The sequence below is a fragment of the Solanum verrucosum genome, unplaced genomic scaffold (genome assembly GCF_900185275.1).
Source record: "Solanum verrucosum unplaced genomic scaffold, falcon-dt-bn FXZP01000296.1, whole genome shotgun sequence".
NCBI lineage: Eukaryota > Viridiplantae > Streptophyta > Magnoliopsida > Solanales > Solanaceae > Solanum > Solanum verrucosum.
The window spans coordinates 1,269,358-1,283,090 of NW_026020470.1; the positions used below are offsets into that span (position 1 = coordinate 1,269,358).

Consider the following 13,733-nt stretch of genomic DNA (forward strand, 5'->3'; position numbering starts at 1 on the left):
CCGTTTCATTCCATATCCATCCATTATTCGAATAGACGAATGATCCCAAGGGGGAGATATGTAACACCCCAAAAAATTTTGAGCTAAAACTTGAGCCATTATTTATGGTGAATAACATTTTTCTTAGTGATTCTATATTTTCTTAGATATTAAGGTCGCTAAAACTTAATAGCATAAAGTTGAGTTGGAAATTTTCCTTCTAATCGAATTCCTCTATGAGGATGAGGAGAGTTAAGTTTCATTTTTCAAAATGAATATATGGGAACTAAATATTCCCAAGGGTAAATGTTTTTATATTTAAAACGAGGGGAAACCTTGATTTCCAAATGAGTTCATGAGGAGTTTGAGCACTATTTCTTTTAAGAGAAACTTTTGAGTAATTATCTCAAATTGAGGAAGAGTTATATTTTTAAACATATGAGCATGAGTATATATTATTGGGAGTAGTATTAAGCACCGATATGGGGAGAGTTCAGACAACTCATAGACCCTACAAACCATGTATGCCACCAACATGGGTAAAGGGTCATACTCTTTAGATGATTCCTTATTGATTTTTAAGCATAGCTTAGTGGATCCACTTAGTTAAGCATGTCCTATACTCCGAAAAGGTATAGGACAGTTCTAGCAGCATGGGCGAGATGATGTATCATCACGTAGCTCATAGTGATGGTTGTCGGTTAGAGAATCTCCCAAATAAGAGTAATGAGTTTATTATTGTATTTTTATATTCATTTGAGTTATTATCTACTGTTCTAAAAGTTTCATGTATAAAGCATATTTTATTGTTGCTTTCATTTTGAGTTGAGTATCTTGAGTTTGAGTTCAGTATGAAGAGTATTCTTGAGTTTGAGTTGAGTATTCCTGAGTTGAGTTGAGTATCCTGAGTTGAGTTGAGTATTCTTAATTTTAGTTGAGTATTCTTGATTTGAGTTGAGTATTATTAGTCATATTGAGTTGAGACGAGGTAAGTATGTCTTCCCTTTTATTTGATCGAGCTTATACTTATGTTGCAGAGTTCCCCTTACATACTCGTACATTCCATGTACTGATGTCAGTTGGCCTTTGATCGTTTCATGATGCAGATACAGGTACTCAGGATCATCATCATCAACGGGTGTTTTGTTGAGGTCATGTTGTATTCCAGTCAGCTGTGGTGAGCCTTCTCATATTCGAGAGGACTTCACATATATCTTACAGTTAGTAGTTTTGAGATATCGTGGGTCTTGTCCCGATATCCTTTTGTATTAGTAGAGACTTCATAGATAGACAAGGTTGAGGAGTTTTCTGTAATTTCTTTCTTTTGAGTTGATTTATAAACTCTGAGTATATCTTTTAAGTATTTTTCAAACTTTTAAAGGTTGAATTATTTGAGTTTTATGAATTTTAAATTCAGTCTTAGTCTTTGTATGCTTGATTTAGTCTTCCGCTTGTAGTCAACCATGATAAGATTTGCTTGGAGACCAGCAATGGTTCTCGAGTGTCGATCACGTCCAGGGTGTAGACTCGGGTCGTGATAGGGGTATAGGATGATATCATAACTATAGATCCATCTTAGTGGCCTTCTCAGAGGCAGTGAGGAGTCACATGAGGAATCAATGTTATCATATCCTACGCTGGATACTTAGTTTTATGGTACTTCCGAATCATAAAAGACTCTAACCCAATGCGGTGCTCGATACTACTCCCAAAATACTTGATATAACATTATTCTCAATTCACCCATCTGATGGAGAACATAGTTGGTAACATTTTCTTGTTTTTTTAATGTTTGCTTAAACACCCATTCCTGGGGGTGTGATTATGTGATTAAATATTTCAATTAGCTTATGGGTGTTTGTATTTATTGATTTAATTATTGATTTGAAGTGGGTTCAATTGATAGTTGAGTTTTCATTTATGAATTGTAGTTGCAAATGCAGTTCTAGCTTAGTATTCAAAGCTTGCTTGAGAAAAAGGTTTTCGAATTAAAACTATCAATTGATAATTGTAGTGATTGGGTTATTGTGGATTCAACTTGAGAAAGTGGGTCTGAATTCGATCCTACCAATCTAGCTCGAAAGAGTAGATTAATTGAGGTTTTGAGCTGCTTAGTTGTTAGGCTTGTCGAGGTTCGAGAGAACTCGCTTAATTCATAAAAGTTGATTGAAAAATAGTTGTTACACTTAAAGCCTAGCCTATCCACTAAGATTCAACGTCTTTTAGTAGATAATAATTATCCATATAGCGAAATTGGCGTTTAATTGATCACATCCCCAAGGATCCCTCTCTATTTGATTACTCCCCTGCTTTTCGTAATTGTTATTTGTTCACTCTAATCCCCCCCCCCCCCAATTGACACTAGTTGTCAAACCCCTGCAATTTACTTTAACTATTTCGGTAATATTTATTTCTACAAACGATTAGAACCTCATTTCACTTCGTAATTGAATTCTTTACCGTATCACTCCTTGTGGGATCGACCCCAACTCTTCGTTGGGTTTACACTTGATTGTGACCGTCTACACTTAGAATTGAATGAAGTGTAGTTGAGCGTTATCAGTTACCTAGACTTTGGGATTGTCGTTATTTAGAGATTCCACCACTATCCTCTAAATGTATGGGACATATTTACTGTTTCTCCTCCTTGTCTTTATATATTAAACTATGCATAATTTGATAAATTAATCTAATATTGGAAATTTTCCTCCATGTCTCACCATATTTTTCCTTTTCCATAATTCCCACAAAAGGGTGATTGGAACAACATGAAAGATGTAGTTCACCTGATGATCAACTTTTATTTTACATCATCCTTATACCTATAGGCCCAAATAAGTGTTTCCCTGCCAATTGAGTAGTTGGTGAGTGTAGAAAAACATGGGATATGTCCTCTACCTTAGGCAAATCATAACAAAAGCATCTAGAGGGGAATTGAATTCCAAACTTCTCAGAGTATCATCTAATGGTAATTTGGCCCTCCACAATTTCCACATAAAAAAGGAATTTTAATAGGCATATCTTTAATACTAGATTCTTTGCCAGTTAGATCTCACTGTTCATGTTTCTTTTTCTACACAATTTATCTGAATTTTCTTAAGTAAATTCTTGAGTAATCAACTTCCACCTTTACCTGTGTGCAACTAGGAGAGGTACAACTAGCACTCGATACTAAGCTTAGACCGGATCCAACCTTGCTGAGTCATTTGTCAATGGTGCATAGCAGACACATGTAATATATAAAAACAAACAAGTATATTTCGATTTAAATATAAGACATCGACCGATAAGTCACATGTCAACAACTCTACAAAGAAAATAACTACTCCCAATAGTTTATATAAATCAATAAACACGTAACACACAAGTCATGTTTGGACCGTCGAGGCCACCATGATCTTTACAATAAAAAATTGAAAATATTTAAATATAATATATAAGCTAAGAGTTAGCCAGAACATACTTACTTGTTCTCGACCTAGCCTTACAAAACATAACGAACTGAGCAGTATTCTTACTTGAATGGAGCTAACTAATGTTATCAAATAATAAAGTACACAAGAAAGAAGGTCAACAATTGTCATAATACAACCTAACTATTCCTGACACAAATCATACAATAAAAGTCAAACAATAACCTCACCATCCCTCATAAGCATAGCAAGACCACCTACACAGGCCCTCAGAAACTTGAGAGGTGTCAATTCAATCTATATACCCCTATTAGTAATCCACTAGCCTTGTAGGCAAGCATTAAAACTCATAGTTCCTCATACACTCTACACATAGCCCCAAAAACAATTGTGTATATGTATATCCCCGACAATTGAATATCTAGCCTCGTAGGCACCTCACATCTGTATCTGAGAACTCAAGGCTCCTATATCTTTATTTGAGCACACAAAGCTCTCGTATTTGTATCTAGCCACGTAGGCAACACATTTAGCCCCGTAGGAAACATATTTAGTCCTCGTAGGCAACATATCTAGCCTCATAGAAACCTCGTAACAATCCCTTAAGGAATATTATATAACTCGGAAGGAAACTCTGGCACGTAAGCCTAAATCTAGCCCATTTAGGCAAGTTTTATAGTCCATGAGTGAGCATGCTTCATTATAGCCCCTTAGGCAATATGTATATAGCCCCTTGGGCAATTTGTGTATAGCCCCTCAGGAAATCTGTGTATATCCCCTCAGGAAATCTGTGTATATCCCAGAAGAAACAAGTCAAATCCCTAGCCCGCTTAGGACAACAACAAACAATCATATCTCTATAGTTAACTATAATAGCCCCAAGGGCAATAACAAGTTGTTAATTGTCCCAAAGACATGCAATATAGTTATAAACGACCTATACAAATAATCCCTAAGTAGTATCTAAGCTCAAGGTCACTATCCATAGAATATGAATCCCCACAACTAATGACTATATCAAGTCAAGTAGTCAACCAAATCAAATAAGGCTACGAGTAATTTAACTACAACAATTAGCCTTATTGTTCTTTAAGATTGAAGGGAAATTTTTCCCTTATTCCATGTTTTCATTCCATTGTTTGCTCCACAAAACTTAGTCATTATAAGGATAAACAGAAATGAACCAACGTAGAAAGTTCCTGGTCCACATTTGGCCCAAGTTTTCAGATCCTGTATGAGCTTTAGTTAATCTAGTTAAGTGAAAAATGTTGAAAGGCACATGTTAATAGTGTCTTGAATTTTTTCCTTGTATATTTGAGGAAACTCATAATCCCTATTTGTTTAGAAGATCTTTTGTCCTAATAGATTTGGAAAATGAATCTATTGTCCTTTTAGGATTGGGAGAACATTTTTCTTATAAGTTTGGGACTACTTGGTATCTGTATATAGGGTATGTAGTTGGGGATTCTAAATTTCTAATGTATTGTAAGCTTTTTCTTCTTCTTTTTTCATAGTGGAAAACTCTCTCTGCTTTTACTTGGAAGATTAGGCCTAGTCGAACCTCATTAAATTCTTGAGTTATTTTTCTTCACTATTTTCTTTATTCGTGATTGTGTACTAGCGTTAATCCACGATATTTCCACAACAACACCAAAGAGGTACTTCCCCTGTATAGATGCTAGTATAGAATTGAGAAGACATGGACGCTATTCTTGATTTATCTGCATACGAGCTTCATTCAACTAGTAGGAATAGTCACAATGCAAAAAGACAAAAACATTCATTGGCCAACTGTGTAGGGAAAAAGATGAACATAAGACTTAGATTTCTCAGTGTAATCTAAAGCTCTACAAGACATTCTTCAGTAACACCAAATTTAAAACTTATTGAAATATCAAAATCGTGCTGAAGAGAAAAAAAATAACCTTGACATAGCTCGAATCTGAGCTTAAACAACTTGACATAGACAATCAATATTCTTTTGTTAGAAAAATATAGCATTAATTAAATGTTTTCCACCAAACCTCCTCAACGTATACACGTACGTACACCTATAAGAGAAGAAAAAGAAGTAGAGTAAGATAAACATAGAAAAAGTGATGAAGAGGGAAGTGAGCTCAAATGGATGTTGATGGTAGCATGAGTAAATTGAGGAGTAGGTGACAAAAAAGTGTTGAAATTAAAATTGGTGACAAAAAAAATCTGACCATGTCAAACTCTTTCTTAATTAGGGATTAAGATAATTGAGGTCTAAAGTGTAATATTTAAAACTTCTAAACTTTTAAAAGTATTCAAAATAAACCCAACTTCTCCTTGTGTTTCTTTTTCTTTCAATTGCTGCGAGAACAAGTTACGGTTCGTCTTCTTCATCTTCGTTTGTCTTCTTCGTCCGTCGTCTGTCATCTTTGTCTTCGTCTGTTGTCTTCTTCGTCATCGTCGTCATCTACCCTCAAGGTAACACTCTTTTCTTTTCTTTCATTGTTAGGGTTTTGAGAGTGTAAAGGTTGAAAATCCATTGGGTTATTTTTGTTTATAATTTTTTGTGTTATTTTTGTCCAAATTATCACCTGCATTGCTGAAAAGATTTCTGGAGTTCATTGAGAGTTCTCTATCTGAAAATGTTTGTGATGCTGAATTTATGAAAATTCAGCTGATTTTTATTTTTATGCCTATGAATGAGAAGTAAGCCCTTCATTTACTTAGTTTATAGAAATTAGAGAGCTAAAGGACAATGATGTTGGTGTGGGTTTAATGTTTGATATATTTTGAACGATAATGGAGTTATGGGATTTGTTAGAGTTTGGATGTCTCATAGAATCCAGAGACATGGAAGATGAAGGACAATACTGTTGCACTTAAATTAGGTTCAGGTAGGTCAATTGTGGGATTTTTAATGGAACTCTAAATAGCAATTGAAAGCTATGAACCTGTAAAAGTTTAAGAATTTTGCGAGTGAAAAGCAGCAGTTGCTACATTGATAATTGATTACCCTATTTCTTTATGTGGTTTTGAAACTAACTTTCAAAATTATCTAAATGATAATGAATTGTCTTTTTTATTATTACATTTTGATTTTATTGTTTTTATGTAGATTGTGCATCCATGACTCCAAGGAAAAAACGAGCAACCCCTACTAAAAAGTATGTAAGGCGAATCAGAACACAAAGACAAAGAGAAGAAGAAGAACTAGAAAACACAAATTTGAAAATTCTATAGAAGAAGAAGAAGGAGAACATGAAATAGATGTTTCTTCTACAAATGTAGAAAGAGATGATAGAGCAGTTGAGGAGGAACAAAATGATATAGTCATTCCAGAAAAGGAGACATCTCCTATTGTTGAATCTTCTCCGATCAGTCCTTCACCTGATAACTTCATTGTGAAGTCGATTAGGTATGCAAATTACAATTTGGATTCAATGATTGATAGGTATCCAAACTTAAGAGGTTCTTTAACTGTTAAGTCGGAGTTACGTAAGTTTTCTAAATTTAGAACGATTTTAGAAGAACAAAAATTGGTAAAGTTCTTTCGATCTTTTATTTTCGGAAATTACTTACAACTTGAAGGTACTCGTATAAGATTTCAAATGAGTTTAGTCTATCAACTTCTTCAATGTCAAATTTATAGTCATCGAAAAGAAGAAATTTGGATAAATTATAGTGGCATGCCCATTTGTTTTGGAATGAAGGAGTTTGCTATCATCACCGGCTTAAATTGCCATAATGAAGATGTGTATGATGTTGAAAATATGTCAACTAAGACAAAAATGAGACGAAAAGAAATTCTTGAGGTTGTGGGAAGGAGTTGCAAGAGAAATGAGTTGATTGAACATCTCCAAACCAAAAATCTTAGTAAAGATGTAAAAAAATCATTGTGTTTACTTTATTTTGTTCATAGCTTTCTTTGCCCAAAAGATGTGAGTACAAATATTCCAAAGAAGTGGATTTTGCTCTCAGCCGATAGAAAAGCATTTTCTGCTTATCCATGGGGTCGTATTAGCTATGATATTACAATTAAGCATCTATTGAAAGCGGTGAAGACTATTGATGGGAAGACTACCAATCTTTATGGCTTTCCACGGGCCTTTATGGTAAATTTTATTTTAGTTTAGTTCATATATATATTTATTTCATTATTTTTTGGTGCTTCCAATATTTTGATCTCCTTTTGTGATTATTTTATGTAGTGTTGGGCATTTGAGGTTGTTCCTTTCCTCCAAAATAAATATAAGGTGTTTTCGAAACAAGTGTCTTCACCGAGGATTTTTCGATGGCTTTTGGCGACTAATAACGAATCAGTTGACATTAATGAGTTGTTTGATCCCCCTCAAGACTCGGTAAGCATTATTCTTTAAACATTTTTAGTTAAAGTGAAATTGTTGTTGCTTTTCTAATTTTGTTGTAGCCTTTTCAACAAGTGTTTTCTTTGTTTAATTAGTTGATGTCAATTGTTGAAGTTATTACAACAATTGCTGGAACAATCAGAACAACTGGTATGTAATAATCTTTAAATGCAACAATTGCTTTATCACATTTTAATTATTATTATTTTTACATGTAGATTGTGCATCCATGGATAATTCCTACATCTAGTGAAATGGAAATGGAATTTTTCACTACGTTTGTGCCTAAGAAATTAACCAAGGATGATAAGATTGAAAAGCTTGAGATGGATTTGAATGGTGTTGTGGCTATAAAAAGAGACATCATAATTGATGAGCATAATCTTGATGTAGGAGGTGGAGGAGCATCTTCTCCAATTGTTGAGAGAGTTTTAAAGTGGTGTTGGTGATGGAGGAGGAGAGGAATTTACTCCAAATGTTGATAGATGTACTGATGGTGTTGATTTCGAAAGAGGAGGAGACTTTGGTGATATTAGTGGTGATTTTGGAGTAGGAACATCTTCTCCGATCGATGAGGATGTTCCTTGTCTTCAAGAAACTCCATCCACTTAGGAGACGATAGATTTATTGAATGTCAGAGTAGAGTCTTTAGAGAAAACTATCGTCACCATGAATGCTAAGATTGAATCTTTAGAGAAAGCTATCGTCACCATGAAGTCTAAGAGAGGTATTAGGCCATCATCAAAGATCTCTCATCCATATACTCCCGACTATGTTAAAAGAACAAAGAGATAAATTTCAGTGGCATTGTCAAGTGCTAGAAAAAAGAAAAAGGAAAAAGTGAATGAGACCATTATCAAAAAAGAATTGGTGTCCGGAGATAGTAAAAGTAAAATTATATTCTAATCATTTTTCTAAGATTTGTCTTGTGTTATATATATTTCATTTTTACATGTGAAATTCATTTTTTTAATTTTACAGATGAAAGGGCTAATATTGCAGATGAAGGGGCTGATTCGAATTCAAAAAGGAGTTGAAAGAGTGATGAAGAATGGGCTGCTTGTGAAAATGCATTTTTACCACTATTTTGCTACACTTTTAATTCACTTTTGTTGTACATTAGTGAATATGATATTTTGAAATTGATGAATTGAAGGGGCTGCTTGTGAGTATGCAGTTTTACCACTATTTTGCTACACTTTTAATTCAATTTTGTTGTACATTAGTGAATATGGTATTTTGAAATTGATGAATTGAAGGGTCTGCTTGTGGATATGCATTTTTACCACTATTTTTCTACACTTTTAATTCACTTTTGTTGTACATTAGTGAATGTGGTATTTTGAAATTGATGAATTGAAGGGGCTGCTTGTGGATATGCATTTTTACCACTATTTTGCTACACTTTTAATTCACTTTTGTTGTACATTAGTGAATGTGGTATTTTAAATTTGATGAATTGATATTTTAATCGGGAAAAAAATTGTGATGTTAGTGAACTAGTTGAAAGTGAGGATTTGACTCATCCAATTGTTGAAATTCTCTACAGCAATTAAATAAGTTGTTGTATTTTTTACAACAATTGCTGAAATTCTCTAAAGCAATTAAGCAAATTGATGTACTTTTCATAGCAATTGCTACAATTCTCTACAACAATTAAACGAGTTGTTGTATTGTTTTACAACAATTGCTTAAATTTCTACAACAAGCACGAAAATTATTGTACTTTTCATAGCAATTGCTGAACTTTTCTACAGCAAGTAAGAAAGTTGTTGTACTTTATATAACAATTGCTAAAATTTTATTTAACAAGTAAGCAAATTAATTGGCTAATTGATTGTTTATTGGTTGTAACACTCATATTTAATGATAAATAGAGTAGTGTTGATTAAAAATAAAATTTATATTAGATAGTGATCTTGTATAATAAGATAGTTATTTGAGATATCAGACGATCAATTAAGTAATTTCACATGTAATCAACTTAAATTGATAAATTGATTGTTAATTAGTTATATTAATCATATTCCATGATAAATAGGATAGTTTTGACTAATTTTAAAAGAAAATCTAGAATAGGTAGTAATTTTATTTGAATAAGCTATAACAAATAAGTAAATTGTTGTACTTTTCATAGCAATTGCTACAATTCTCTACAGCAATTAAACGAGTTGTTATATTGTTTTACAACAATTGTTTAAACTTCTACAACAAGCATGAAAATTATTGTACTTTTCATAGCAGTTGCTGAACTTTTCTACGGAAAAGTAAGAAGTTGTCGTACTTTATATAGAAATTGCTAAAATTCTCTACAACAAGTAATAAAGTAATAATAAGAATAACAATAAAATAAAATATGCTCTTACAATTTAAATAACAATAATTAGTACCAAAATAGATAAGATCAAATGTGTTCACAAATAATAACAACAAAAACAACAAAAAGCACCAAAAAAGATAAGATCAAATATGTTCACAAAAAATAAAAAGAACAAATGTATTTTTATGCAACATTTCGCTCGGAGCATGTAGTTCTCTTGTGACCAATTCTTTTGCATAAAGAACATTTATTTTTCTTCGTTGAAAATGATTCCCCGATTCCTTTATGTCTTTTTGAGGACCTTCTTCCAACCTTGCCTGACTCAACAAATGGAGAAGATATTTTTCTCTCTAAAATCTCAATAGGAACTTCCCAAGTTTCTTCAGATGGCACCGGTTTAATTTCCTCCACATATGCAATAAGGTATACCTCTACATTGTAATACGAAGAGAAGTACTCATAAATGTGTCTCCCATAGTCATCACCATATTGGCATCGAAGCGCTGCCATAGCATGTGGACAAGGTACTTTGTCAATGTCAAAAAATTTACAAGTACAAGATTTGGCTAGCAAATCAACTGTTGCAACTTCATCTTGACCGGTGACAATATACTTGTAGTTGGCAGTTTGATGGACCAATAGCTTGTTCCCTAGATTAATATTTTTTGCAATGTCTTTTTCTATCGAAGGGACGAAGATGGTTGGTGCATTAATGAATTTCATACGTCTCTCATGAAATTTTTCTGCAAATCGCCTGTTTATTGCATCAAATAGAGCAGTAATGGGATATTCTCTTTCATCAAGAAACATTGAGTTAACCGACTCAGCAATATTTGTCGTCATAATATTGTACCTGTAACATATAAGTGTCCAATAATATATTATACGTATGTGTTTATAACTGTTGTATAATTTTTATAACAATTGTTGCATATTTCTCAGCAGGTGCTGAAATAAGTGCAGCAGTTACTATAAAAAATTGCAACAGTTGCTATAAAAAACTGTAGTAGTTATACCAACTATCAATAATAACTATAACAAATTTTACCTATTTCTGGGAAAGAATGCCCTGCTCCATCGGTGAAATCCAACGCGTTCAAGATGTGTGGCAGCCTGTGGAACCAAATCTCTTATCCGATTAAAATGATCACTGAACACATCAATATTATATGCTTTTGCCTCCTTATAAAAGTGGTAGACAACACTCGCATTGTGAAAATTATTTCGAATATTTTCTCCTAAGTGCCTCATGCAACAACCATAATGAGCTAAAGGAAATACAATTGAAACCATTTTTCTAATACTTTGATATCTATCAGAGATTATGCACAATTCAGGAGTATCAAGTACAAAACTTCTCAATTGCTTAAAAAAGTATCGGTAGGAAGCATCACATTCAGAGTCTACTACGCAAAATGCCACCGGAAAAATATGATTCTCCGCATCCTGTGCAACAGCAGACAACAACACACCACCATATTTACTTCTCAAAAATGTCCCATCAACAGCTATGACTTTTCTCATTTGTGCGAAACCAAGAATCCAAGCTCCATATGCCACAAAAAAGTACTTGAACCTGCCATTTTCATCAATCTTCAACGCCGTTTTACTTCCCGGATTAGATGTCCTAAGCATATGACTATACGCATCAATCACTCCATATCCATGTTCATGTGTCCCTCTTACCAAAGATTTTGCAATCTCGCTACCCTTCCAAACTTTCCAATAACTAACCTTGCATCCCAATTCAATACGGATAGAGTTTTTCAAATCTTTTGTAGATGGACCTTTACCTTCAGGATATCTATCTTTGAAGTATGCTCCAATGACTTTTGCTGTGGCATGTGGATTATGACTCGTAAGATGTTCCGAGCCACATGTATGCATCTTTTCATACTTTTTAATATAAAATCTATCAGAATTTTCAACTTTCACCGCTCTTAGCCACCACGTGCACTAAAGATGCTCACATTTGACACAATACACTGAACATGAATTAATTACCTTCTTCAATCTAAAATCTTTTTTGACACAAGCAATTTTCAATGCAATATCTAATTCTTGTTTATTCTTAAACGACATATCTTTGCAAAAACATGTTCCATCATCTTGAGCATGACTGCATTAAGTTAATTAATTATCAGCTAAAGCAAAATTAATTAAGTGTACAAAGAGGATGAACTTTTAGAAATAAGTAAATTTATAAGTTCATAGTACTTGCCTATTAGCAACTTCACTAATAATGGGCAATCTATTCCGAACTTCAGGAGAAAGAATATGTTGACCTTCACGCTCTTCATTCGGAATATTCATATTCATCCTACCACATTCATCGTTCAACACTTGTTGGTCATCACATAAATTATGATTCTCCACCAATCTTTCAACCATGTAGATCCTTAAAACACCTCTAGGCTCATCTTCCAAATAAGTACTTAAACTAAGTTGATCATTTATCTTAAAAGGAGCCGTCTTCTGCTTTTCACCACAACTATGCAGGTAAGTGATCACAATATCTTCCAACTCACAATTTAATTTACAACAAGTAATGATTTTATTCGCAAAATCATCATATGCAATATCTCGATGCATAATCATCACGATTGTTGGACTCGACCCATTCACCATTACAATCAACTGGTACTACTATTCTATCTCCCATTAATGATGTTGAAGATACCTGAAAATATTGTAACTTAGAACTAAAAAATTGATCATAAAAAAAATTATATTAAAATATCACAATTGTTGTAAGTTATTCAACAGTTGCTGAAATAGATATAGCAGTTGCGGCAATTTATTCAACAACAACATTCAACAATTGTTATAAATTACTGAAATAGTCATATCAGTTGCTGAAAATTATGATACATCAGTGGCAAGAACAATAATACAAAAATCAAATTTTTAAATGAATAATACACACAAACAATACTATTAACTTGTTAAATGATTGAATATTATCAGTTAAGAAGTAATTTCTAAAGCTTAGACCTTTTCAAATCACATGTTAAATTAAAATTTGAAATTTTCCCTTCTCAAATTCTTCAAATAAGAAGAATTGATTTGGGGTTTTCCTATTTTAGAAATTAGGGTTTTACTTAAATTTGGGTGAAAGTGTAAAAACAAAAGCTCACTCTTTTTACATTTCAACACTTTTTTGTCACCTATAATTCATTCTCCCGCATAGCATTTATAGATAGGTCTAATAGGAAAGTGGGCTTTGCCCTATTCAAATTAGAAATGGGAAAATTACGCAGAATGGCAAACATCTAGAGTGTATTATGTAATATAGCTATAGTTTCAATTATTTTTAATATGTGGCTATAGTTTCGCAAAATTTTGCTATTTGGTTCCTAACTGTATAAATTCAAAATTTGTATAGTTCGGTCCTGATTGTATAAATTCAGAATTTGTATAATTCAATTCCTAATTGTATAAATTCAGAATTTGTATACGATTTGTTGATACACTTGATTTGTACAAGTTCTGAAAAATTCATAATAAATTACCCTGTTAGTAAATTAGAAAGCGAAATATACAAATAGAGTTTTGGAAAACTCCTAAATATATAAGTAAAGAATATAAATATACTTACCCTATTTGTATATTGGCAAACGAAATATACAAACGGACAAGCGAAATATACAAACTACAACCTCCGTAGCAAACAAAACTACA

The 13,733-nt window shown here is 33.0% G+C and overlaps 1 protein-coding gene across 1 annotated transcript; it reads right to left on the reverse strand.

Moving 5' to 3' along the window:
- Window positions 1-10,235: 10,235 nt before the first annotated feature.
- On the reverse strand, window positions 10,236-12,680 carry LOC125809060 (uncharacterized). The gene is made up of 4 exons (XM_049488731.1): window positions 12,274-12,680; window positions 12,057-12,171; window positions 11,101-12,008; window positions 10,236-10,905 (listed from the first exon to the last, which is right to left on the reverse strand). Exons 1-4 carry the CDS (start codon window positions 12,678-12,680, stop codon window positions 10,236-10,238), a joined length of 2,100 nt encoding a protein of 699 aa, XP_049344688.1.
- Between the last annotated feature and the right edge of the window lie 1,053 nt (window positions 12,681-13,733).